The sequence below is a fragment of the Dipodomys spectabilis genome, unplaced genomic scaffold, assembly GCF_019054845.1.
Source record: "Dipodomys spectabilis isolate Male_0828 unplaced genomic scaffold, ASM1905484v1 ptg000125l, whole genome shotgun sequence".
Taxonomy (NCBI): domain Eukaryota; kingdom Metazoa; phylum Chordata; class Mammalia; order Rodentia; family Heteromyidae; genus Dipodomys; species Dipodomys spectabilis.
This window is the reverse complement of record NW_024870802.1, coordinates 3,824,205-3,850,862: the sequence shown is the minus strand read 5'-3', so window position 1 is coordinate 3,850,862 and position 26,658 is coordinate 3,824,205. Positions and strand designations below refer to the sequence as shown.

General features: G+C 40.0%; 2 protein-coding genes across 5 annotated transcripts in view; one reads left to right on the top strand and one right to left on the bottom strand.

The window, feature by feature from the left end:
• Nucleotides 1-307: 307 nt before the first annotated feature.
• Zdhhc6 (zinc finger DHHC-type palmitoyltransferase 6) lies at nt 308-24,278 on the bottom strand. Of its 3 annotated transcripts, none has more exons than XM_042689509.1 (11): nt 24,109-24,278; nt 22,685-23,162; nt 20,864-20,955; nt 19,615-19,774; nt 18,256-18,417; nt 16,092-16,145; nt 10,831-10,998; nt 9,927-9,968; nt 3,022-3,167; nt 2,888-2,934; nt 308-1,166 (listed from the first exon to the last, which is right to left on the bottom strand). In XM_042689509.1, exons 2-11 carry the CDS (start codon nt 22,949-22,951, stop codon nt 1,063-1,065), a joined length of 1,242 nt encoding a protein of 413 aa, XP_042545443.1. In that variant the 5' UTR covers nt 22,952-23,162; nt 24,109-24,278; the 3' UTR covers nt 308-1,062. The 3 variants fall into 3 exon arrangements, with proteins under 3 accessions (XP_042545443.1, XP_042545444.1, XP_042545445.1); XM_042689510.1 differs by lacking the exon at nt 24,109-24,278 and adding an exon at nt 23,837-23,932; XM_042689511.1 differs by lacking the exon at nt 24,109-24,278 and having other exon boundaries at nt 19,615-19,684; nt 20,866-20,955; nt 22,685-22,731.
• A 372-nt stretch (nt 24,279-24,650) lies between these two features.
• Nucleotides 24,651-26,658, top strand: part of Vti1a (vesicle transport through interaction with t-SNAREs 1A) — a 316,596-nt gene continuing 314,588 nt past the window's right edge. Inside the window, exon 1 of one of the 2 annotated variants that reach the window (XM_042689514.1) lies at nt 24,651-24,857. In XM_042689514.1, coding sequence (XP_042545448.1) covers nt 24,764-24,857 — 94 coding nt within the window. In that variant the 5' untranslated portion in view covers nt 24,651-24,763. The remainder of the gene's footprint in view (nt 24,858-26,658) is intronic. The other variant, XM_042689513.1, reaches the window with a different exon arrangement.

Here is a 26,658-nt window from a genome sequence, read left to right as displayed (position 1 = left end):
TACTAGACCAGTACTAGACCAGGTCTAGGCAACAAGTCCTTTTCCTATGAAGCCCAAATTGAAGCATCCAAGCTGATCAGCTTGCTCGAGTTTTGGCAGTGGACGTAGTCAAGTGTTCTGACTCTCACAGAACACTGTGATCTCAATATGCCATTGACTGGGTTTTTATGTCGAGGCAAATCTATCCTAATTTGGCTCAAGATTCGCATGCTGATTGTTCACAGGTAGCAGGGCAGTTTTCTCCATAAAGACAGACCCTTCCAGTTAGTAAAACAGACACTAGGTAAAAACAAACAAACAAAAACTATATATAGAACATTCATTGATCTTTATTTGATTTGACAAAAATCTGCATTATTAAAAGACAGGTAACAAAATCTGAGCTTCTATGAATCTTACATTAGGTTCTACAGTATTATGTAAGAAACAATAACTGACAGACAGACATTATCACAGGCAGATGCTCCTGCCAAGGGGGGACTTGGGGACTTGATCTGCAGGTGAGGTACAGGGTGTGCAGTGCAATAAGCAAAACCCTAAAGAAAATGCAAGTCATTTGCCTGGATAAAGAAATGTTTTGTTTTTGGTGCCAGTCCTGGGGTTTAAACTCAGGGCCTGGAAACTGTCCCTAAGCTTTTTTTTGCTCAAAGATAGCATTCTACCACTTGAGCCACAGTTCCACTCTGGCTTTTTGGTGCTTCACTGGAGATATGAATATCATGGACCTTTATGCTCAGGCTGGCTTTGAACCATGATCCTAAGATCTCAGCCTCTGGAGTAGCTAGGATTACAGGAGTGAGCCATTGGTGCCTGGCAATTATTATTATTTTTTTTGGGGGGGGGGAGAAAAAGGTGGTAAAGAGGGGCAAGGATTCAAAGGCATATACCAAATGGCTTCTCCATTTCCAAATGGTAATAAAAATATGAAATTATGGCACTAGGGCACCTTTGAGGAAAAGAACACCTTAACCGGAGTAGGTTCATTGCATAATTCTTTAGTAATAGGTACAATTTTCAAGTAATGAAGTGGACTTAAAAAGACTAATTTCACTCTGGCAGTGGCTATCTGGTTTTCTTCTCGCCTTCTGGGGCTGGCTCTGTTTCAGCATCGCAGGGACACTTTTCCACACAGTTTCTGGGAAACCAGCCTCTTATTCTTGAAACACCTGAGGGACAAAGTAAGATGGAGGTAAAATGGATGGATGTACTACTTTGGGGACAAGTCCTGTGGCTTGAAATGAGTAAGATTGTAGTTAGACTTCCCACCATTCCTTGAGTATCTCATATGAGCACAGCTTGACTTCTCACAAACTGAATAAGGGGTGGACACTCCCCACTTGGCACTGTCTGGCAAAGGAGCGAATGCATTTGAGCCAGCGCCTGACGAGTTGAGGACTTTAGTAGATGATCAGAAAAGGTGATTTGGCATGCCTCTAGCTGCATCATTCTGGGAACCAGCTCGCTACATCCTCTGTGCTTGCTTCCTCCTTAAGACTGTTCTTTTTCTCTATCTCCTTCTTTCTCCTCCTCTATACTTCCTTCCTTCCTCCCTCCCTTCCTTCCCTGTCCCCCCCCCCCCCCCCCCCCCACCGCCCCGTCTGCCTTTCATTTTTGTGTGCCAGTGGTGGGACTTGAACTCTAGAGCCTGAATGCGGTCCCATAGCCTTTTTTCCTCATGGGTGGCATTCTACCCCTTGAGTCACTGCTCCACTTCTGGCTTGTTTTTTTTTCTTGGCAGTTAACTGGAGATAAGAATCTCACAGACTTTCCTGCCTCTGCTAGCTTCAACCTGATATCCTCAGATCTCAGCCTTTTAAGTAGCTAGGATTACAAGCATGTCACTGGAGCCCAGCTTGTTTTTTGTTTTTTTGGTTGGTAATGGGTCTTGAACTCTAGGCCTGGTCCCCATTCCTGAGCTCTTCAGCTCAAGGCTAGTGCTCTACCACTTGAGCTGCACCACCACTTCTGGTTTTCTGGAGGTTAATGGAGATAACAGTTCCTGTGTGGCCAGGCTTTGAACCAAGGTCCTCAGATCTCAGCCTTCTGAGATTACAGGTGTGAGCCATGGGCGCCCGGCCAGCCCAGCCTTCTTTTTGAACAGGGTCTTAGCTGCCTGGTGCAGCATGGCCTCACATTCCCGAGCCTTCTGTCCAGCCTCCAAGTTCTGGCAAAGTCACAAACCATCACACATGGCACATAAATATCTATACCAAAGTTTCCTAAGCCGGCGTAGGATCAATTTATAAGTAACCACTAGTGTTTTATAAAGATGATCTTGAGTTTCTGAGTGCCAATGGCCTGTAATCCAAGCTATTCAGAGGACTAAGATATGGCAGACTGTGGTTCAGAGTGAGCCTGCACAGAAAACTCCACCAGATTTTATCTCCAGCAAAAAGCTAGTTATTTTGAGTTCAAACCTATATGCTGCCCCCAAAAAAGTAAAATAAAGTATAAAAATAAAATAAATCCAGGCCAGGGGTAATTTTTCCTTTAAAAAAAAAGGAGCAATTCTAGTTTTAAAAATAACACCAGGAATTCTCATTCTAAGAGGAACATACAACACAAGAGTTTAGGGCCACAATGTGGAATCTGAAATTAGAATACTCTCTATACCTGATGGTTACTGTGAGTCTGTGGGCAACTTACTCAGCCTCTCTGCGCTTTGGTCCCTTCACCATTTGGATGTCAGACAGATAGGAGCTGGCGTGTTAGCTGTCACTGGACTTACTATAGGGAAATGCTGAGGAGCTTCTTTTTGCTGCTTGACCACGTGCCCTCTGCAGTTCTCGGACATACCAGGATTATTTGCATGTTAAATTTTTCCATATAAAACTTGGAATGATTGCTGGGAGTTATATTCTTCCAGCATACCTTTCAGTGTCCATACCTTCTGTAAAGGGATCATCAAGAATTTTGTCTCCATACAGCCAGTATCTAAGATAATAAAATATTAAATTTAATTTGCTTTTGGATAGATGTTGGTTTTCACTAAAGAAAAACATAGATCTTTCTGTAACTCACCTTAACCCTCTTGTGGCTAAAATGAACTCTCCTTTCTGCAGCTGAATTCGAGGCTCTTCAGTGCAAGGGCTTGTGAAGAAAGTTTTTATTCCTCTATTCAAAGGACAGTAGGCACCATTGTAATTTTCTATTACCTTATAGCGAATCTGTCGACAATGGTGAGAAGAACAAGGTGAATATCTGCCATAGTATTTGAGTTATTGGAACTAAGAATTTTTTTTTATTGTGAAAATACCGTACAGAGGGGTTACATGGGCAAGATAATGAGTACATTTCTTATCAAGCATTGTAGTCCCCTCCTTTGTTTCCCCTTCCCATCCCTTCCCATCTCCCACCCCTACTCCCCCCTCCCACCCCCACTCCCTGGACAAAGTTGTAAAGTTCGTTATTCCACATAATGTCTTGTACATCTCATTGTTGCAATGGGTCCATCTGTATCCCTATTTAAACAATGTTTCTTCCCTACCCCTCCAAAAATTATACCAACACCAAATACAATGAAAGCAGGGGTTATACCGTGGGGGAGCAACATACAAAGCAACAAAGAGACCATCTTATAAATATGTTAGAAACAATCTCATGAAAGAAAAACATTTGAATACTTATCTTGGGGTTCATTTCACCTAACATCAACTTATCTGACCTTTTCTTATATGTCTGACTCAGACATATACTAGTTATTGCAAATAAGGGAAACCATGGAACCTATGTTTCTTTGGGCCTGGCTTACTTCACTTAATATAATTTTTTCCAAGTCTTTCCATTTCCTAACAAATGGGGCAATGTCATTCTTTCTGATGGAGGCATGGAATTCCATTGTGTATATATACCACATTTTCTTGATCCATTCATCTACTGAGGGGCATCTGGGTTGGTTCCATATCTTAGCTATGGTAAATAAGGCTGCAATAAACATAATTGTGCTGGTAGCATTAGTGTGGTCTTGTTTGTAAACATTTGGGTAAATGCCCAAAAGTGGGATTGCTTGGTCATAGGGGAGCTCTATGTGGAGTCTTTTGAGGAACCTCCATACTGCTTTCCAAAGTGGTGGAACAAGTTTACACTCCCACCAACAATGCAGTAAGGTTCCCTTCTGTCCACATCCCCTCCAGCATCTGCTGTTATCAGAGTTCTTGATTATAGCCATTCTAACTGGGGTGAGGTGGTATCTCAATGTTGTTTTGATTTGCATTTCTTTTATGGCTAGGGAGGTTAAGCATTTCTTCATGTGTCTATTGGCCATCCTTCTTTCCTCTTCAGAGAAGTTACTCTGTAAGTCTTTAGCCCACTTATTTATTGGGCAGTTGTTTCTTTGAGGATTTGTTGTTGGGGATTTAATTTTTTGAGTTCCAGATATATTTTAGATATGAGACCCTTGTCCGTTGTATGGCTAGTGAAGATCTTCTCCCAATCCGTGGGCTTTCTATTGATTTTGCTAGCTATGTCCTTTGCCATGCAGAAGCTCTGCAATTTCATTTGTCCAACCTTTCTTTGATTTGTTGTGTTTCTGGGTCTCTATTAAGAAAATTTCAGCCTGTGCCAAGGAGACCTAGGGTTTCTCCTATTCCATCCTGTAATGTTTTCAGAGTGTCTGCTTTGACTCCAAGGTCTTTGATCCACTTGGAGTTGATTCTGGTACATGGTGATATATAAGGATCTAGCTTTAGTTTTCTACAAGCAGTTAACCAATTTTGCCAGCACCATTTACTGAAGAGGCTGTCTTTCTTTCTTTCTATTTTTTTTAGCCTCCTTGTGGAAGATTAGATGGCTATAGGTCTGAAGGTTCATTTCTGGGTTTTCAATTCTATTCCATTGATCCTGAGGTCTGTTCTTGTGCCAGTACCAAGCTGTTTTGATTACTATGGCTTTGTAGTAGAGTTTGAAATTTGGTATTGATATTCCTCCAGCACTGTTCTTTCTGTTAAGGATTGTTTTTGCTATTCAGGGTGTTTTATTGTTCCATATGAATTTTTGGATTGCCTTCTCTATTTCCTTGAAGAATGAGGCTGGAATATTGATAGGTATTGCACTGAATTTGCAGATAGCCTTGGGAAGTATTGCCATTTTCACAATGTTGATCCTTCCAATCCAAGAGCAGGGGAGGTTTTGCCACTATCTAAGTTCTGTTTTGATTTCCTTTTTCAGGTTTTTAAAGTTTTCATGATAGAGGTCCTTCACTTCTTTGGTTAATTCCTAGGTATTTTATTTTTTGTGGGGCTATTACCAATGGAGTTGCTTTCCTGATTTCAGCCACGCTTTTCTCATTGTTGGCATACAGAAAAACCATTGATTTTTGTGGGTTAATTTTATACCCTGCTACTTTGCCAAAGTTTTGAAAAAGCTTGAGTAATTTGGAAGTGGAGTCCGTGGGATTCTTTAAATACAAGATCATGTCATCTGCAAAGAGGGAGAGTTTTACTTCATCTTTCCCTATTTGAATCCCTTTTATGTTTGCATCTTGTCTTATTGCTGTAGCTAGGCATTCTAATACTAGATTGAAGAGAACTGGAGAGAGTGGACATCCTTGTCTCGTTCCTGAGTTAAGAAGAAATGGCTTTCGTTTTTCACCATTAAGTATAATGCTGGTTGTAGGTTTGTAATATACAGCCTTTAGTATTTAGTGTATTGAGGAATGTTCTATGGATTCCTCATTTTTCCAGAACCTTCATCATAAAGGGGTGTTGGATCTTGTCAAATGCGTTTTCTGCATCTATTGAGATAATCATGTGGTCCTTATACTTGCTCTTGTTGATGTGATGAATTATATTGATTTGCATATATTGAACCAGTCCTGTTTGAGCATGGTGCATGATTTTTTTGGATGAATTGCTGAAGCCGATTGGCCAAAATTTTGTTGAAAAGTTTTGCATCAATGTTCATTAAAGAAATGGGTCCATAGTTCTCTTTCTTTGATGAGTCGCTGTCTGGCTTTGGGATGAGGGTTGTGATGGCTTCATAGAATGAGTTCAGTAGTGAACCTTCTCTTTCAATTTCATTGAAGAGTTGGAGGAGTATTTGGTGTGAGCTCTGCTTTGAAGACCTTGTAGAATTCTGCTGTAAAACCATCTGGTCCTGGGCTTTTCTTAGATGGGAGATCTCTTATTGCTGTTTCTATTTCAATGCTTGATATAGGCCTGTTAAAATGGTTTAACTCAGTTTAGTTTCGGCCCGTCAATATTTGCTAGGAAAAGATCCATTTCTGCCAAGTTCTCAAACTTATTAGCATAAAGGTTTGAGAAGTATTCCCTTATAATGTTCTGAATCTTGGTTGTGTCTGTGGTGATGTTTCCATTCTCATCTTTGAGTTTATTTATTTGGGTTTGTTCTCTTCTTTTTGGGATAAGATTTGCTAAGGCGGGCTGGGAAGGTGGCTCAGTGGTAGAGCGCATGCATGAGGCCCTGGGTTCAATTCCTCAGCACCATATAAGCAAAAAGAAAAAAGCCGGAAGTGGCGCTGTGGCTCAAGTGGTAGAGTGCTAGCTTTGAGCTTTGAGCTGAGGGACAGTGCCCAGGCCCAGAGTTCAGGCCCCACGACCGGACCCCCCCCCCAAAAAAAAAAAATTGCTAAGGGTCTGTCAATTTTATTTTTTCGAAGAACCAGCTCTTTGTTTTGTTGATTCTTTCAATGTTTTTTTATTTTGGATTCTAATTCATTTAATTCTGATTTAATTTTAATTATTTTTTTCCGCCTACTGGATTGAGGTTTATCTTGCTGCTCTTTTTCAAGGAGGCTCAGATGTCTCATTAAATTGTTGGTTTCAGATCTCTCCAATTTGATGTAGGAACTCAGAGCTATAAACTTGCCTCTGAGTACTGCTTTTGCTGTGTCCCAAAGGAGATGGTAATTTGTGAGTTCATTTTTGTTGAATATCATGAACATTTGAATTTTGTTTTTAATCTCTTCCATGACCCACTAGTGATTCAACGCTGTATTGTTCAGCCTCCATGTGTTACAGGACTTTCTTTGGTGGCTTTTGGTGTTGAGTTCTAATTTTATTCCCTTGTGGTCTGAAAGAATGCAAGGTATAACTTCAATATTTCTGAATTTGGACAAGTTTGCTTTGTGGCCTAAAATGTGGTCTATTTTGGAAAATGTTCCATGTGCTGCTGAGAAAAATGTGTATTCTGATGTGCTGCGTGAAATCGGTAGATGTGTGTTAAATCTAGTTGATCTATGCAGCTGTTTAAATCTGGGGTTTCTCTGTTGAGTTTTTGCCGAGTTGATGTATCTAGTGGGGATAGTGGTGTGTTAAAGTCCCCAACAATTCATGTCTTTGGATCTATGTGAGATTTGAGGGAAAGTAGTGTTTCTTGGATAAATGTGTACTCTGTTGTTTCCTGAAGGAGAGATGCTTAATTATTATGTAGTGACCTTCTTTATCGCTTCTCACTAGTTTTAATTTGATGTCTATTTTATCTGATATTATGATTGCAACCCCCGCCTGTTTATGGGGACCATTTGCTTGGTAGATTTTGTTCCAGCCTTTCACTTTTAAAATGTGTTTGTTTTTATGGGCAAGGTGTGACTCCTGAAGGCAGCAGATAGAAGGATCTTGGTTTTTAATCCAACTAGACAGTCTATGTTGCTTAATGTTGAGAAATAGGACTGAGAGGTATTTGAGGGTTCCTGTCATTTTATCCACCTTCTTGGGGGCTGCGGCAACTGGGTTCTTCCTATGGTACATGGATTCTCAGTTTGGGTGCAGTTTATTGGCCTTTATTGTGGTCTTGTTGGTTTTCTAGGTGTAAGACATCTTTAAGTAACTTTTGTAGATGGAGATATATTGTTTCAGTTTTTCTTTGCTATGGAAGGTTTTTATTTGACCTTTGGTTATGAAGGAGAGTTTAGCTGGGTACAGTGTTCTTGGTTGATAGTTGTTTGTCTTTAGGGCCTAGCATACATCATTCCAGGCTCTTCTTGCTTTGTCTCTGCTGAGAAATCTGAGGTGATTCTAATTGGTTTCCCTTTATAGGTGATTGATCTTTTCTCCTTGACAGCTTTAAGGATCTTTTCCTTGGTCTGAATTGTGATGCTGTGTGGATATAATGTGACGGTGGGATGTCCTGTTCTGGTCTGGTCTATTTGGGGTTTTAAAAGCTTCTTGTATCTGAATGTTTGGGAAATTCTCTGCTAGAATCCTGTTAAACAAATTTCCTAGACCATTAACTTCTGTCTCTAGGTGCTCCTCTATACCCATTATCCTCAGATTAGGCCTTCTGATGTTGTTTTCCAAATGTTGAGTAGATCTATCATATTTCTTGATTTGTCTTGGATAGTTGTATGTTCTTTCTCTATAATATCTAGGCTGTCTTCAATCCCGAGATTCAGTCTTCTGCATGGTCTAACCTACTGTCAAGACTTTCTACTTTGGCTTCAAATTCTTTGTTGGAGCTTTGTTTTAGATCTTGTATGAACTTCTTTACTTCCTTAATTTGCTGTGCAGTGTTTATTCTCAAATCACTTAGTTGATTGGTTATGGTTTCCTTGGACTCCCATTCCTTCTGTTGGGCTCCATTCAGCATTCCCTTTGTGGTCTCCCTGACTTCTTTCAGCTGTCTGTTTATGGAGTCCATGAATGCCTCTATTGATCTTTGTCTATTCTCATCCTCCTCTCGCAGGATGAAGATATCTGCTCCTTGTCAGTTGTCAGTTTTTGCTGGTGTTGAGTAGAATCCACTCGTCTGCTGTGTCTGGTGCCTTTCTCCCAGACTTTCTGTGTTGTAGGTATGGTGGCTATAGCCGCAGCCACCGCAGCTGCAGCTACTGGAAAGTGCTCAGATCTGTCTCCTTGCCTGGATTTTCCCTCTCTGGCCAAACTCTCTGTACTGTGATGGCACACTTGGTGTAATTCTCTGGCCTAGGACTGATCACTAAAACTGCTTTCTATTCGAGAGCTTGTGCAGCCTCCAGTTTTTCCTCTGCCATCTTCCCAGAACCCCCTTTGGAACTCAGAATTTTTAAGGTGGACCCAAAACATCTAGTGACAAGCCATGTTCTCTCTTAGCTCTCCACTCAGCGTGTTCCCCAAGAGGAGGCAGGTGGCAATTCCAGTCTTCAGGATTTTCTTGCTCATTTTCAGCACAGAGCTGTTGAAAGCTCCACAGCAGTATTACCCAAGCATGCAAACATTTTCTGAATTCCACATCTGTGCTCTTAATGGGGCCCCTAGACACATGTGGTTACTGAACACTATCATGTGGCTAGTACACATGAGGAGCTGAAATTTTAATTTAATTTTAATTAAAACTATATAGGCATATGAAGCTAATTAGTAGCAATGGATCTGACAGCCTGGTTTAAGGATGGGTTCCATCTTATGAAATCCATATGTGATGAATAAATTTATATATATAAATGCATATATTTGGCCGGGAGTGGGGAATGAAGAGGTACTGGGTTTTAATTCAGGGCCTCATGCTTGCTTATAGGTGTTCTACCACTTGAGCCACACTGCCTTTTTGTTTTAGTAATAATTTAGGTAGGATCTCATACTCTACTCAGGGGCAGCTTTGACTGAGATCTTGCAAATTATGCCCTTGTAGCTAGTATTATAGGTGTGTGCCACCACACCTAGTTTGTTTGATGGAATCTTGCTAACTTTTTGCACAAGCTTAACTTGAACTCCAAGTGCCTCCAAGTCACTATGATTATAGACATGAACCATCAGGCTCTTAACAAGCTACATGGAGAATAACTTCTTTTCTATGCTGGCAAAATGGAAATTCCGTTTATACCTGCAGTCCCCACAATTTAAATGCCCATAAAAGTGAATCGCATCAAATTCCAACAAATATATTAAGGAACAGTATGTAATATAAGCTTTGGGTTTCTACAGATACTTCATATAGAAGTTTAGTGCCTGAAACAAAAATGAAATCAGTATCCTTGCAAAAGAATTACTTACACTTCTGACTCTCTTGTCAGCTTTTTGTTTCAACTGTTCTATCTGTATGGAAGAGACAAAAAGGAAAAAGTAAATCTTTGACTCAACGTAAAAACACACTCTACCCTCTTTAGTATCAGAGTAACCTGAGAATCTCCAGTTTTCCTGTATTTTATATTGTTGGCAACTTTAAGCCACAAGCCCTGGGAACTGGGGACTCAGAGCAGGGCCTTCTCAGAACCTACTTGCCTGTGTTGGCTGTGTGTATTCCTGTTGGGCCACTGTGGCCCAGGATGAGAGCTTAGTGGTCTGTGCCTGCATTTCTAGGCTAGTGTGCAAGACAAAGACCCTGAGACTCACCAACTCTCTGGACACAGGAAAGTTGTAATGCTCTTCCCTCCTTCGCTACTACCAGTAATAGTATATTAAATATAGTAGAGAAAATATGACCTGCACTCTAGACTCCTGTCAAATTAAAGACATCGGCTACAAGAATGAAAATGATGAGGTCTCATGAGTATAGGGCAGTGACATATGGCCAGTGTCCAGTGCAGAAAAATCTAGAGTAGGGAGGTTTGTATAGAAACAGTGAAACTGGCAGTGGTCTTGAGGACAGACAGAAAGGAAGCCACCTGAGGTAGAGAGAGTACAGGCAAAGTCAGGTGGCAGGAATGTACAAGAGTTCCCATTATACTGTTGGAAGGCAATTTTAGGGCAGATTTTTTACAACCATGTGAAAGAGTTAGGAACTTTGTCACACAGGTCTGGAGTATTTCAGACTAAAGGAAGAAACACGACAACAGATATTTTTAGAGTATTAGATCTGCTGTGACACACTGATAACATCTGGATTATATTACTATCACTGAGTTAAGAGACAGAAGGCGAGGAACAAAAGAAGGGCTCTTGGAACACAAATACCTACCGTTAAGCTATACTGGTGACATCCTTCTCTTATCGGCCACTCCAATCCATCTCCTTCAGGCACCCCTGAACACGTAAAAACCTGTTTAAAGTTCTTCCATCTACTTCCCAAGTCATAGGGAAAAACAAAGATTTCATCTAGCTGGTAATATTGAATTCGATCTTTAGCCTGTGGATAACAAAGATACAAAATAGCAGCTACTGGGCTGGTTAGGTGGCTCAGTTGCTTTACATGCATGAGGCCCTGGGTTTAATTTCTCAGTACCACATAAACAGAAAATGCTGGAAGTGGCGCTGTGGTTCAAGTGGTAAAGCTCTGGACTTGAGCTGAACAGTTGAGGGACAGAGTCCTGTCCCAGAGTTCAAGCCCCATGACCGACAAAAAACAAACAAACAAAAAAAGCAGATACTTAGGTCTCAAGTGGTTTTCAGTAAACATTAGTGGGAATACTTATTTCTCAAGTTTGTTTCAGTCACAACTGTACTTTCTTCTTGCTTAGTATACAAAAGAAAAAAAGATTCTCTTTATCATACTCTGAGGAATTTGACACAGGAAACCAACTTCATATGCTCATAGGTAATGAATGTTTTATAAAAAACTTATTTGTGTGTGTGTGCTGGTGTTGGGGCTTGAACTCAAGGGTTGGGCACTGTCCCTTAGATTTTTTACTAAAGACTGGTAACTATATCACTTGAGCCACAGCGCAGCTTTTGAGTGGTTAACATGAGATAAAGCTGGGTTGGCTTTGAATCTCAACCCTTAGATCTAACCTCCCGAGTAGCTAGGATTACAGGCATGTGCCAAAAAAGCCTGGTGAAAAACACTCTTAAAAAACCAGAAGAGCTGGGTGCTGATGGCTCATGCCTGTAATCCTAGCTACTCAGAAGGCTGAGATTTGAGGTTCAAAGCCAGCCTGGGCAGGAAAGTCCATGAGACTCTCATCTCTAATAAACCATCAGAAAACCAGAAGTGGTGCTGTGGCTCAAGTGGTAGAGCACTAGCCTTGAGCTGAAGAGCTCAGGAACAGCGCCCAGGCCCCAGTGCCCAGGCCCAGAGTTCAAGCCCCACAACCGACAAAAACAAAACAACAACAAAAAAAAAACCCAGAAAGTGCTGTTGGTGGGAGTGGAAACTTGTTCAACCACTCTGGAAAGAAGTATGGCAGTTCCTCAAAAGACTACACATAGAGCTCCCCTATGACCCAGCAATCCCACTTCTGGGATTTACCCCAATGATCACAAACAAGGCCATATTAAAGTTACCAGCACAACTATGTTTATCACAGCATTATTCACCATAGCTAAGCTATGTGACCAACCCTGATGCCCCTCAGTAGATCAAGAAAATGTGATATATATGTATGTGTATATATATATATATATATATATATATATATATATATATATATGAACTCTATGCTTCCATCAGAAAGAATGACACCACACAATTTGTTAGGAAATAGAAAGACTTCAAAAAAAAATCACATTAAGTAAGTCAGACCCAAAGAAATATAGGTCCTGTGGTTTCTCTTATTTGCAATAATCAGTATATGTCTAAGATAAGCTTATCAGATGAGCAAAAAAAAGCTCAAAAGTTATGTACATATGACCATATAAGATGATACTAAGCAAAATGACCCCCAAGATATAGACATAAGAGGTTTTTCTTTGTTGTTGTTTTAATGTACTTTGTGATTTTTGTTTGTTTGTTTCTGTTATATGTTCTTTCTCCTATGGCATATCCCTGTTGTCACTGTATTTGATTTTGGTACCTTGCATCTTGTATCTACATTTATTTAATTTGGGGAGGGGAAGAAGAATAACAAAATGCTGAAACAAGGACATAGGATGACTAATTGCAACAATGATACTCACAAGACACTATGTTGGAAATTAACTTTACAACTTTGGGGGGGGGGGCGGTGAAGGAGGTGAAGGAGGAAAGGGATAGTAGGAGAAAAACAAGGGAGGGGTAACAATGCTCAACAAGGAATGTACTCATCACCTTACTTATGTAACTGTAACCCCTCTGTACAGCATCTTTATAAGAGAATAAATTTTTTTTAAAAAGAGAAAGTGTGTGTAGATGATCTTTCATTTTTAAGAAAATATTATCACACAATATAAATTAATATTTGCATTTACTTTCACATATTATGCATTTACATAAAAATTTAAGTAACATCAATTATATTTTAGGCAATTAAATGGTTAACTAACCTAAGGCAATACACTAGCTTCAAATTTCTTAAGTTCTGCTGACCCCTAGTGGTATAAAGATACAAAGATACATTCTAGCAACAATGTGTAAACTTTAAATTTGTGTGTACTTCAGTGTCTAGTAATTTCTATTAATTTCCCATAGATTTAGTATCACTTGAATTATTTACTCAGTGATAAAGTGCAAGTTTCAAAATAAAGTTTAAGTTCAGCAAGTTACTTTACAGTTTTAAATTAGCAAAGTTAACCTACTATCTATTTATGATGCTTACTAGAAATGATACTTTGAAATATTTGACTACAAAGCTTCTCATAAGAAATCTTCTATGGTTATTTATAATAAGTAATGTGGATATTGACTTTATTAAAAACTTGTTCCCAAGCTATAACATGAATGAATCTTCATTAAGAAAATGTGGATCATGCCTGTACTCTTAACTACTCAGGAGGCTGAGATCTGAGGATCATAGTTTAAAGCCAGCCTGAGCAGAAAAGTCCTTGTCAGACTCTTATCTCCAATTAATCACACAAAAACCAGAAGTGGTGCTGTGGCTCAAGTGGTAGAGTGCTAGCCTTGAACACAAAGAAGCTCAGGGACCTGAGCACCCAGGTCCTGAGTTCAAGCCCCACAACCACCACCACTATCACCACCACCACCACCAACAACAAATGAAAGAAAGAAGAAAAAGAAAAACAAGAAAAGAAAAGAAAAGGAAATGTATACACCTTTCCTCATTAGTGGAATAAATAGTTTTTTCTTTTTCTTTAATTTTCTTTGTTGGTCCTGTGCTGTGTTAAACTCAGGGCCTAGGCACTATCTTTGAGCTTTTTTGCCTAAGGCTAGTGCTCGACCACAAGTCTACTTGCAGCCCTTTGGTGATTTTTTGCAGATAAAGAGTTTCCCGGACTTTCTGGTCCAGGCTGCCTTCAAACTGTGACCCTCAGATCTCAGTTTCTTGAAAGGATTACAGGTGTCATTGTGTTCTTTCTTATTTTGTAAAACAATCAAACTGAAGCTCAGTAAACAGACAGGTACAGTATTTACAGAGAAAACCTGGTAAGAGGACAGTAGTTTACAAACATAACTCCATCAAAAATAACTGTCTTTGTGTTAAAGGGGCAGTAAGTGAAGATGGGTTTATGTCAATGCTATATTCAAAGGTAAGGCACGTGGTGAAACTATGGGCTGTAGGTAAGGGAATAAAAGTACCTAGAAAGGCTTGGAGAGAGCCAAGGAAGGAACTCTGTAAGAAGTGAGAGTCAAGCAAAAAGTCTGGGAAGAGTATCTAGGCTGAGAACAACCTGTGTAAAGGTATAGAAGCTCTTGGTGTGAACCAGAAAGTGCCAAGGGCAGAAAATGAGTGGAGAAGCAGACCAGGGGAAATCAGGAAAGGTCATGCTATGTATACGCTAAGGTGCTTGATGTAAACCTGTGTGGTTCTCAAAGCCTGGTTTTTTTAGGTCCCATTAAGTCTCTGAGACCTCTTCTTTGGTTTTAAGAAAGTCAAAGTATTTTCATAAGAATACTAAAATTATTATTTGCCTTTATATTGTGTTGACATTTGCAATGGCACCTAATTTGCTGGCATCTAATAGGAATCAAAACACTGGCACCAAACTGTTAGTCATAATATTGTTTGCCATTACAGTGTGGTACTTGGGATTTCTTTTTAAAGTCAGGGCATCAGGTTTGCTAGATTGTTTTCTCAGTAGGTATTTTTAGGAGTGTTTCCCTTCCAAACCTGGTGTAGCCTCTGAACTGTGATCCAGGTTACTACAGGCTACTATTACTACAGGCTCTGACTGGTTATAGCTCTGACTGGTTCCAGACCCCACTGTATCCAACTTCCCTTCAATGGAGATGAAGTCCCATGGGAAATCTCAGTAACTGGAATGGCCTTGTACCACAATCTTCAAAGTCTCAGCCTCCTACATAGCTTGGGATGATAGGTACTCAACACTGCACCCAGCTATGAGTTGAAAAGGAGTCTTGCTAACATTTCTGTTCTAGATGGCCTTGAATGATGATCCTTCCATGCTTGGCCTTCTAAAGTAATTAGGATTACAGGCATGAGCACCTAGCCTTCAATATACTGTTAAAAAAATAATTTCATGTATAAATGTTCTTTTGGTACTGAGGTTTGAACTCAGAGCCTTGCTGCCTCAATTGCCACTCTACCATTTGAACCAACTACCTTCTGTTGACTCAAAATACTGAAGAGATTTGTAAAACTATAAAACAAGGCCACTTTTCCCCAATTTCTCATTTGAAAAGTATAATTTTCATAAAAATGTTATTTTTACTAACTACATGTTACTGCTATTTTAAGTGAAATAATATTCTAAAACTTCTCTCGGAAAATATGGTAAATACCAACAGATATACTACACATAAAAGCTATTTTTCTCCTTAACTTTTGGGAGTATAAAATGATTGTGAGACCAAAATCTGAGAACTAGCTGCTTAAGCTAATGTCTACAGACAAGTTGCCAGGGGCTAAATATGTCCTACATATATGTATGTGTGTGATTTTATTGTTATTTTTTTTTCTTTTTGTCGGTTGTAGGGCTTGAACTCTGGGCTTGGGCGCTGTCCCTGTGTTCTTCAGCTCAAGGCAAGTGCTCTACTGCTTGAGCTACAGCGCCACTTCCGGTTCTCTAGTGGTTTATTGGAGATAAGAGTCTCACAGATTTTGGTGCCTGGGCTGGCTTTGAACCACAATCCTCAGATCTCAGCCTCCTGAATAGCTAGAATTATAGGCATAAGCCACTGGCACCTGGCTGATTTTATTATTTTCTATTGTTTTTAATTGGAATTGCTTGATAACATTTAAACAATGAGAGAGCATCTCATAAAATCAAGATTTTTTTACCATCTTCAAAAAAATCCATAAGGTCTTATAATACTGAGGAATCTTTCATGCATGAATCTGGCATGCAGATGATGTAAGGAAACTGGAAGTCAAATTGTCACTTCTGGACACTTAGTAAATTTGATCTGTTAGTTAATATATTATTGAGGAAATAATGATTAAAATTTACCTTCTCTTCAATCCATGATTCAATAGAAGTTTTGTTTCTGAGAATTATTTTCATCTGCAAATTAAATAATGACATTTAATGATGCCTTTGGTTTCCTTAAATGCTCATTTTCACAATCTTCTTATGTGCTAGCTCTCATTGCTCTCTTTCATAAGTAACAACATTCAGGACAAGAGATCACTTCACAGTTAGCATGTGGTCCATCTGACTCTTATGTTTCTTGGTCTTAACCACCATATCACAGTATCTCATCATAAAAATGATATATCAGTAACCAAGTCTGAATCTAGTATTACATTTACTTTTTTTTTTTTTTTTGGGGGGTGGTTGTGGGGCTTGAATTCTGGGCCTGGGTGCTGTCCCTGAGCTCTTCAGCTCAAGGCTAGCGCTTTAACACTTGAGCCACAGAACCACTTTTGGTTTTCTGGTGGTTAACTGGAGATAAGTCTTACTGGGCTGGGAAGGTGGCTCAGTGGTAGAGTGCTTGCCTTGCATGCATGAGGCCCTGGGTTCGATTCCTCAGCACCATATAAGCAAAAAAGAAAAAAGCCGGAAGTGGCGCTGTGGCTCAAGTGGTAAAGCGCTAGCCTTGAGCTGAAGAGCTGAGGGACAGCGCCCAGGCCCAGAGTTCAGGCCCCATGACCAGACCCCCCCCCCAAAAAAAAGTCTTACTGACTTTCCTGCTCAGACTGGCTTTGAACCTTGATTCTCAGATCTCAGCCTCCTGAGTAGGATTATAGACGTGAGCCACTGGCGCCCAGCTATATTTATGTTTTTAAGTAATGTTTTTCAGAGTACTAATAAAGCACTGGATACATCAAGTATTTAAATGTACTTGCTATTAACATCTATTAACAGCATTGTAAAATTTAAATTTATGACTAATCTATTTACAAGTAATGGTGACATTTCTGTCAACCTATATATACTCTACTTGTCATAGTGTATTCATTATTTCTTCAATTTTTCCATTTTCTTAAACACAAGTGATCCACTCATAAAAGTTTTCACACTTTAGAATTTTAGTTTATTGCTATTATGATTTTTTAAATTGTTCTTCCACCACTGAGCTGATGCTCTAGATACTTGAACCAGACCTCCAGCCTAGCTTTTGACAGCTAATTGGAGTGAGTTTCAGACTTTTCAGCGCAGGTTGGTTTTGAATCATGATCCTTCAGGTCTCAGTCCTTTTAGTAGACTATGATTAGAAATGTGAGCCACCAGTGCCCAGCTTTCTAATATGACAATTACATTGGGAAAAAAAAATCAATAATTATGAGTTTTCCATGGAACCTCTTCATTTTCACAACTGTAACATCAAACATTAGCAGACTGATTCACCAAAGACTAGGTGGTAAATAGCAACAAAAACTATGTCATGGGGTTATTATAAATGAGTTGATAGACTTAAAGTACCTACAATTGTGCCTTATATATAAACACTAAACAAAAGTGTTAGCTATGATTATTCCTTATTATGATTAAATATGCTATTATAAAATGATATTAATAATTATGCTTACTGAGTATACTCATGGTGTCCTTGGGTGAGCCACTTAACCTTTTTGAGAATCAACCACTTATTTGATTGCTAAGGAAATAAGACAGCAATAAGCTGTGTCTGTGTGCCAATCCTGGGGCTTGAACTCAGGACCTGGGTGCTGTCCCTGAGCTTTCTTGGCTTAAGGCTATAGTTCTACTAGTTGAAACACAGCTCCATATCTGGCTTTTTGGTGGCTACATGGACTTTCCTGCCTGGGTTAGCTTTGAACCATGACCCTCAGATCTCAGCTTCAGAATTACAGACATGAACTACTTGGTATCCAGCTAGTAATACAGTTTTATTGGCTTCTTTTGAGTTGATGTGAAGAGTTAAGAACTGTAAAGTAAGAAGAGCTCTCACCTTAACTATATAACTAGAGTATATAAGTTGAGAGTATACACACATATATGTACTCCAGTAAATATTTCATAGATGAAATCAATAATCCCAGAGATTCTCACAAAATTATTTGTCTAGTACCAATGATTAAATTAGTTGCCTAAGTGGGCTAAGCAAAAGTAATTTTTATCTATGTCATTTTAAAATGCAGTCTTTATCTTTCTTACTATAATCAGTCCAAATAAGTGGCCCCTTTTAGCCAGAGGTGACTGAGAAACTCACCTGGATAAAAAACAACATTCCAACAGCTATGGTTGTTCCTAAAGCTAATCCCAACGCAAACAAAGTGGCGGCAAATGCAGCTAAACCAAAAGGAACAACTGGGAGAGGATCTCTCCTTGCTGCACTCATATCAATCTTTATGGTGTTCCACCCAAAGGAGAGCTATAATAAACAACAACAACAATATTCACTTGAAATGGTTGGCTGTCCACTGGTCAATCAAATTCTGCTAAAACAATGACTAAAACATATGCAACCAAAGCAAATGTAGAAAACAAAATACTTTGGGTTGGGCTCATGGTGATGTTTATGATTTTGTCTCTCCCCATCCATCCATCCATCCATCCATCCATCCATCCATCCATCCATCCATCCATCCATCTTCTTACAGTACTGAGGATCTTAGCTAGAATCTCAAACATGTGGACAAATGCTCTAGTACTGAACTGCAGACATACCTCATTCTTAAATTATTCTTTAGAGCTGCTTTTGTTAGTTTCTGCAGTCAACTAAGCTTTATAATTATTAATATTTATGAACAACAATAGACCCCAATGTACGCTGTAATTGTGTCTTCTTGTTATTTTCAAGTTACAACACAGATAACATAGGATTTAAATGCAGGCCAGGCCAAATAGGACCTGGGCCTATATACAATTTGAAAATATTAGAAGTTAGATGCCAACACTTAAAAACCTGAACATTTTATATAAACATTCAAATTCTTTCCTAAGAGATGGGAGGATCTAATATTTCTGGACTAGTATTCCCATAGGCTACAAATAAAATATGGTGGTCCCCCTCTTTGAAGGCCATGTAATATCTAGTTTGCCACAGAGAAAGACCTATGTCTTTCACTGACTTTCCAGGTTGACTAGGGGAGTTTTGTGACCTCTGAACTTTATTTCACAATCACTTACTCTTAAACCAACTCCAACTACAGTTAGTATAACTTGATTATTTTAGGACATGTATGTGTCACCTTACAGGGCACTGGAGTTAGACAAGAACAGAATTATAACCTGCCACATGAACTGAAATCACTACTGTGGCTTTTTCTTCTTGCTCTTTTCCTTTTCTTCCCTTTCCCACCTCTCTATTCTTACCATAACAATTAAGTTTGAAGTCTAACACATGTATAGAATGCTAACATAATTATTAACCAAAACTAGAGTGTCTAAGGTAAATTTCTCGAACAAAATAATCTTTCCTTAAGATTGTTTTCTGAAAAGGAACTGATACAGAGGTGAAACACACTGGCTTGGCTGAATCAGGCAGCATATTTCTAAAAGGAACTTCTTAATGTTGATAACTTCCACTAACTCTGGCATGAGTGATACACTGAACATTTCCACTTACCCGATTGTAAAGCTGTGTGTACATAGTCATAACAAAAATGAAAGCTGCATGGATACAACCCAGTGGGGCCAAAAGGAGAAACAGTGTGAATGAAGCATGATTTTGGTAACCACAACAGTTGTTGATCCAAGGACAGTGATGGTCCATCTTCATCACGCATCTAACAAGAAAAATTTACAGGAGACATGTATAACTGGTTTTCAGAGGATTGAGTATATAGGAATCCAACACATCCAGGAGTCATAGGGGAACAATATTTCATGGAAAACAAAGATTCATCTTTCTGAGCTTTTAAAATTGATAGCTGGGTAGTTACTCCTTTTTAATTCTAGATAGTACGAGAGGGAAGGGAGGCTCAGCAGGGGAGTCATTATAGAGAGATGAGCATAGTCCCTGGTTTTCTTCTAGACTGGGAATGCAGTCAGTGACTCAAGTTGAGTACAGTGGTGAATCCAGAAGAATCACTTTACAAATCTCCCCTGGGTCTCTTGGGGGTGAACAGATATTGTAACTTACTTCCTGTGCACATTATACTTCAGATATGGAACCCTGAGCTCAGCAAGTTGACTGCAGCATATAAGGTACAATAAGAAGAGTCTTACTGTGCTTCTTGTCCTTTTCTTTGCTACAGGAACATTTCTTGGCTTGAAAACAAGTTTTATTTGTCTCCAGTGGTTTCCTAAATTTCTCTTAATCAATAGATACAGTTGCTCATAAAAGATTTTGGCCTATTTCAAACTTTAAAAAAAATAGTGACTCTGATTTCTTCTCATTAAGTTCTTGTTATTAAAACACCGTGATAACAAGTGGATTCATTTTTATTAGATCTGTACAAAGTATAACTATTTGTCCATAAATAATGGGGAAAGTAGGTGCCCTTTATAATTCAGACTCAGAACTGTAAAACTAGTCAAGGTAACAGTCAACAAACACATTTAATTTTGAGAGTCTGTGGAAACTAGAAATGTAACTTTTTACCCTGTTCCTGTAGGGTGAGAGCAAAATATACCTATTTTTTCTAAAAAAAAAAACAAAAAAAAAAACACCCCAACTTTTTATTTATAACAAAGAAAGAACAAAATTTCTTATCTGGATTGATAAAATTTCAGCATAAAATGAAGACGGTAGACACAAATATTTTTGACAAAGCGGCCACTTGGCAGAGAATAAATTTATCCTATTGTGGTAGAAAGTACAACAACAAAACATCAGCAATCAAGTTGTTCCAAGGAACAATATAGACAGATACCTGTTGCACTTTCTGCAGTGATGTGATCGTGGTGCCTTGAATGCTTGGCAAACTTTACAATACTGGAGATACATGCTATCCTGAGAATTTTCCTTGCCAGCAAAATACAAATAAAAATACATTAGTGACTAGATCCCAAGTATTAAGAAATCAGACTTTATGAATAAATGCTTTCCTGTGGTAGGAATTTCTTTTAGATGCAAGAAAGATGCATTTCCAGTCCTTTCATTTGATTAACAGTTAAAAATAACAAAATTTGTGGCAAAAGCAGCTCCACTCTCCACGTTACCCAGAGGTTATTTTTCATTTCCGTTCCCCAGAAATGGAGTAGAATAGGAGTTTAGAAAGAGCTGACAGCTTGGCAGTGTTTTAAGAGTGGAGATTTAAGCCTAAGTTGATACCTTTTCTCAAATCTGCCTTCTTCTTCTATTACCTTTGTCACCTCCTCTCCCTGGGGTCATTATAATAATTCTCCAGTTTCTCTACCTTAATTTCTCTTTAATCTAAACTGTCTGTTGTCCAAATACTGTGCTCACAAAAGAACTACCTTCGCTTGATTTCTAGAAGCTCCCTATAGTCTAACAATTTCTCATAGATTCACTTTACATGGACCTGCCTTTGTTTCATTCTTATCTGTACTACATGATCTCTTTTCTAGTAGTACAAGGCTGCCAGGATCTGAATGTGTTCCTACTGTTGTCAACCTGAAACACCTTCTTTCCCCGTCTGTGCGAACTTTCACTTCTCCCACATGTCTCCAACTGAAAGTGTCGGGTTCTAATATCAGCAACAGCACTCAGTAGATTCTGTCACAGTTTAGTTTTCTTCATAAGTGCATGGTTCCTCTCCTGGCTTATAAGCCTTTTCTAAATAAGTTGATTCTCACTCTTCTCTGTACCATTTCAGAACTACACTGCTCAGAGAGTAACTGTGTTTCTCAAACTTTAATATACCTAAAATGTGACCTGAGGAGTATGTCAAAATAAAAGCTTGACTCAGTAGTTATGGGGTACAGACTACCAGTCTGTACTTCAAATAAGCTACCAAAGTCCCTCAGCAAGAAACAGAATCTAACAGTTTTTGAGAAGACATAAATTGATTCACACTATATTTCTCATTGCTATATTTGCAACACATGGTTTTACATTTTTGTGATCTAAACCAACAGTTTTGACAATGTTTTTCCCAATTCTGAGGAATTTAACGTATTACATGAAAAGAAGATCCTACAGCCAGAATGCACTGTGGCTACATACTGGATTTTCTTAGCTTAACTCATCAACATGGACCTATCCCTCCACTCTATCCTCTGTTTTCTTCTTCTTTTTTTTTTGTCGCTTGTGGGGTCTGAACTTAGGGCCTGGGAGCTATCCCTGAGCTTTTTTGCTTAAGGCTAGTGCTCTACCATTTTGAGCCACAGTTTCATTTCTGATTTTTGGTGGTTAATTGAAGATAAGATTGATTCTCACAAACTTTCCTGGCCTGGGCTACCTTTGAACTGTAATCCTCAGATTTCAGCCTCCTAAATAGCCAAGATTACAAGTGTGAGGAACCAGTGGCTGGCTTCCTTTCTTATTTTTTAAACACAGAACAACTATTCAATGAATTTGCTTTAGATGGACATTTTCAAATAGATATAAATTCTTTGAGGATAAATGATCAATGATTACAATAATACACTCAGTTTCTACCAGGAAAAAGAACATGCTTCATTCTTTGAGATTACTGGTTGGCAGATAAGGCAAAAACAAACAAACAAAATAAACCCCTAAATATACAATTATCATTAAAGTTCATTGTCAAAAGGAATCTTTTTCTTACCGGTTTCCACCCCAAAGGGACGAAGCCAGGACCAACAAACATGGCATTGAAGTAATTATAAAGAATCATGACAGTCCAGTTTATCAACATGATGAAATTCACACTTCCTCCAGTTGTATGTAAGGGCCAATACCACAATACAGAGTCTATCATGGCCATTATAGAACATATTGCTATAACACTGAGGGCTATGATGGGACCCCAGTGACAAAGTCTCTTTAATTCTTGGAGATTTTCAAACTTGATAACTGAGCAGAATGTACCCATTTTGGTACAGAATGCTTTTCTACTTCTAAATAATTATAGATTTCCTTTTTCTGTGTACACATGTCCATGTGTCACAAGTCCATGTTTGTTCTTGAAGTGTCATGCCTTCCAGTTGTGGGAGGTTAATGCAGATTGTGCCATTTTTTACTGTTTGTACTCTGAACTCAAAATCTTAGGTAGGAGAATCCACAATCCTGGGTTGAAACTCAGCCTAAAGAAAATAAAATGGGAAAGTTCAGTATGGGGAAAAAAGAAAAAGAAGATACCATATACTGCATGTGTTAACTCCAAAAAGCACCTCACTAATATGCACACAAATGCACAATGGGATACATAGCTTAGCAAATGTCAAAAACAACTGTCAAAAAACGAGTTACCATATTCTATAAGAGTTTTATCCTGGCTTAAGAGGATAAAGAATTTTAGAGCTGGGAAGTAGAGCCTAAAGGGTTGATCTCTAGAAGCTTCCTTTTTTATTCGACAAAGATTGGCTTAGAGAGCTAAGTGATTAGGCCAAGGTCACAAGTATAGAACGGCTAAGTCCGGAACAGAAACCAAGTTGAACCCTTTTTAGGAAGTTCTAAAGTGCTCCTTAGAGATTTTCAAGTCTGAACCAGACATCTGAGCTATTTGCTTGCAGCTGACCCCAAATGCCAACCACAACAGTCTACTACCCCTGAAAGCAAAGGAGGAGCCGAGAGTGAAAGCTGAAAGACAGGGTGTGTGTATGAGTGTGTATATGTGTGTGAAATGATGACTGCCCTAGTGAGAATATGGACACCAGCATAAAAGAGAAGATTTGAGGAAATAAGTCATTGCCACCAAGGATTTGGGAGGCAGGGCGGAGGACGGCGAGAGCAAGATTTACGTAAGGATATTTCTCACTGGACTGGCGTGAGTCAGAGGAACTTCTTCCTGAGGTATAACGGGCACAGATTCTGAGCTAGGTAGGCAGCAGATTCCCACGCAGCTAATGCCGCTGCAGTGTGCCTCGGTTTCCCCTCTCATGTCACGGAGCGGAGCGCTTAGAAATCCTCACGCAGGGAAGAAACGCGCTAGCACACGAGGTTGGTCTCGACATGGTGGAGACTCTAGTTCCAGTAGGGTGAGACGAAAGCCGCTAAGATCGTAGCTACGCCCCTGCCTCGATTTCCCACCTCAGTCCAGTCCTCAGTGCCCGCTCCTCGGCCATCGCATTTCTGGGACCGCCTGGGTTCACCCGGATCAGTGTTTCTCCTCCTTGGATAACTCCATCATAAGCACCACAAGCCAGAAATGAAGTCCTGGTACCGGAGCGGGGGGAGTGGAACGCAGGACCGCCCGGAGCAGGGCGTCTCTCCACCCCCGTCCTCGCTGCCACTCTCCCGCTCAATCCCACTGCGCACGCGCCACCTCAGCCACTTCCGGGAGGCGCTTGGCCTCAAGCTTTCCCCGGGGAAGCAGGCTCCGGTGACGTGTAGTTTGGGGAGCCCAAACCATTTTCTGGATCGTTGTGGAGACAAAAACGATGTCACTGATCCCTGGGAACACCACTATTTTTGCAGGCGTCTGAAAGGCACTAATGGTGACGCCTTTCTGTGACGAATTTCTGATTCGTGCAGACTGAGCGGAAAGGAGAAGCGCAGGCAGACGGAGTTCCGGAGGACAGAGATTGCGAAGCACAACCAGGAAGCAGCTGGGCTGGGAGCTGTCCCCGGTTCTCCGCTCGACTTAACCCGGCGCCTTTTCAGGGTCCCTACGCCGCGGACCCTGCCCTGCGCGTCCCTCGACCCGACCTAGGCTTCGGCCCGGGTCCTTCACTCCGGAGCCGCCATGTCTTCCGACTTCGAAGGCTACGAGCAGGACTTCGCAGTGCTCACGGCTGAAATCACCAGCAAGATTTCCAGGGTGCCCCGACTCCCACCTGGTGAGAACCCCGGCCGGGCAGGGCCCGGGAGAGCTGGCGTCCGGGGAGACGGGGCGGCCGGCGGCGGTGGAGCGCCGCGGGCCAGTCACCCGGCCGCGGGAAGCTGCGGCCGGCCGCGCCGGCGGTCCCCGGGAGAGATGAGGTTCCAAGATGGATTGTGGGGTGCACGTGCAGGGACCTTGGGAATCTGGGTTCGAATTCCGACTCCAGCTCAGCGCAGTCTGCGTGATCTTTGAGACGTTTTCTCTACGTCTTAATATTCTTTTTTCGGTTGTAAACTATAGAGATAAGAGGGTTCAGAGAAAATGAATGAAAGTACCAAGATGATGGATCTGCAATGTGGAGCTGCGTTGTGATATTATTATTATTTGCTGCAAAGTAGAGTGGAAGGATGGAATGACTGAATTCAAATCCCAACTCTGATAATTAGAAATTGTTTGAACTTTAATTCGTGGTAAAATGGGGGAGAAATGTACCTCTCTCACAGGCTCTTTCGCGTGTATTAGCTGCTAATTAGGAATAAGTATTTTTCGTGTTTCTCATCTTTCTTGGGGGCTTAAAACATAATTTTATGTCAGACTTGGTACAGAATAATTTTGTTTACACACTTTTCATCTGGAACTGTTCCTTTTTTAGTTTTGTGTTTTATCATGTGATAGTTTCTGTGCTGGGTTGTGAACACAAAGCGAGAGCCATGTCGGATTTTCTTGGCATTAATAAGGGCTTAGAAAAATAATCTTTAAATGAGTGGGAAGATGACTGTATAACATATTTGTGACTTGTGTTGTAATGCTGTTTTAGAATTTGCTTTTCTTCCAGTATAGATTTGAGTAGTTAGTTTCAGATGGGAGCATTGCTTTTTTTGTTTAATTTTGTTAGGGACATTTTGTTAGGGACTCAGCTGTTGGACTTGACCTTACTGTAGCTCTGGGATAGGAATTGAAGACGAGAGGGTGTTCTGCAGACTGTGAGCAACTTCACTTCCCCCTCTAGTCAGTCAAGCTCTTGATGCCAGCACAAATGTCTTTGGGCCTAACTTGTTACTCATCTTTCCCTGTTTCCCCCGAAACAGAGTTTATAAATAATTTTCTTTTATTTCCTTGTTTTTCCTCCTCCCCCTACCCCCACCTATTTTCTGTTAATAGGGATATTTGCTTGAAGCCAGGATCTCTGAACTTACACCCCACTCATCTCTTGACGTCTCAGTTAGTTCTGGAGAAGGTGGATGTCTTAAAGAGGGTTTTGAATCCAAGTAAGGGAACAAGAGGAGAGATCCAGGGTAGCAAACACCACCAAGCTCTGCTGCCTCGGAGATTTTTTGGGAGAAAGTGTCTGATGACGTCATCACTTCATGACACATCACCTCGTCTCTTCTCTTCAGTTCTACTTTTCTCCACTTCCCAAGATCATCTTGATTTTGCTGTCATTGTGATCAGAGACTACTTCCTTTGAATTGAGACCCACAGCCTCAGAATATCAGGATTTGTGTTGCAGTTGGATTTTTGCTCATATAAAATTGTAATGGTTTTAGCAGTAGAGATAATTTTGCTAATAGTATTAATGTTGGGAAACTTTTACAAAGTGTCAGTCATTCTATCAGTACAAGTTGTAGAAACTGTTTCCAAGAAAAGAAACTTTTATTACAATTGATTTTTCTTCCCTTTATATTTTAATGTAATAGTTTTAGCATATAGAAGGAAACATTTGAATTATGTACATTAAAAATAAACTCAGGCCTCTTGGAACTATAGTATAATGTGAGTCCCAAACACAGCAGTTATATTTGAAAGGAGACTGTATT

Excerpts from the sequence above, each read along its gene's own strand:
- Zdhhc6 (XM_042689509.1), bottom strand. The coding sequence starts at position 22,951 with ATGGGTACATTCTGCTCAGTTATCAAGTTTGAAAATCTCCAAGAATTA. Across the intron at positions 16,146-18,255 it reads GAATGTTGTTTTTTATCCAG|ATGAAAATAATTCTCAGAAA; the intron begins GTGAGTTTCTCA and ends TTTAATTTGCAG. Across the intron at positions 9,969-10,830 it reads GTCACCAGTATAGCTTAACG|ATAGAACAGTTGAAACAAAA; the intron begins GTAGGTATTTGT and ends TCTTCCATACAG.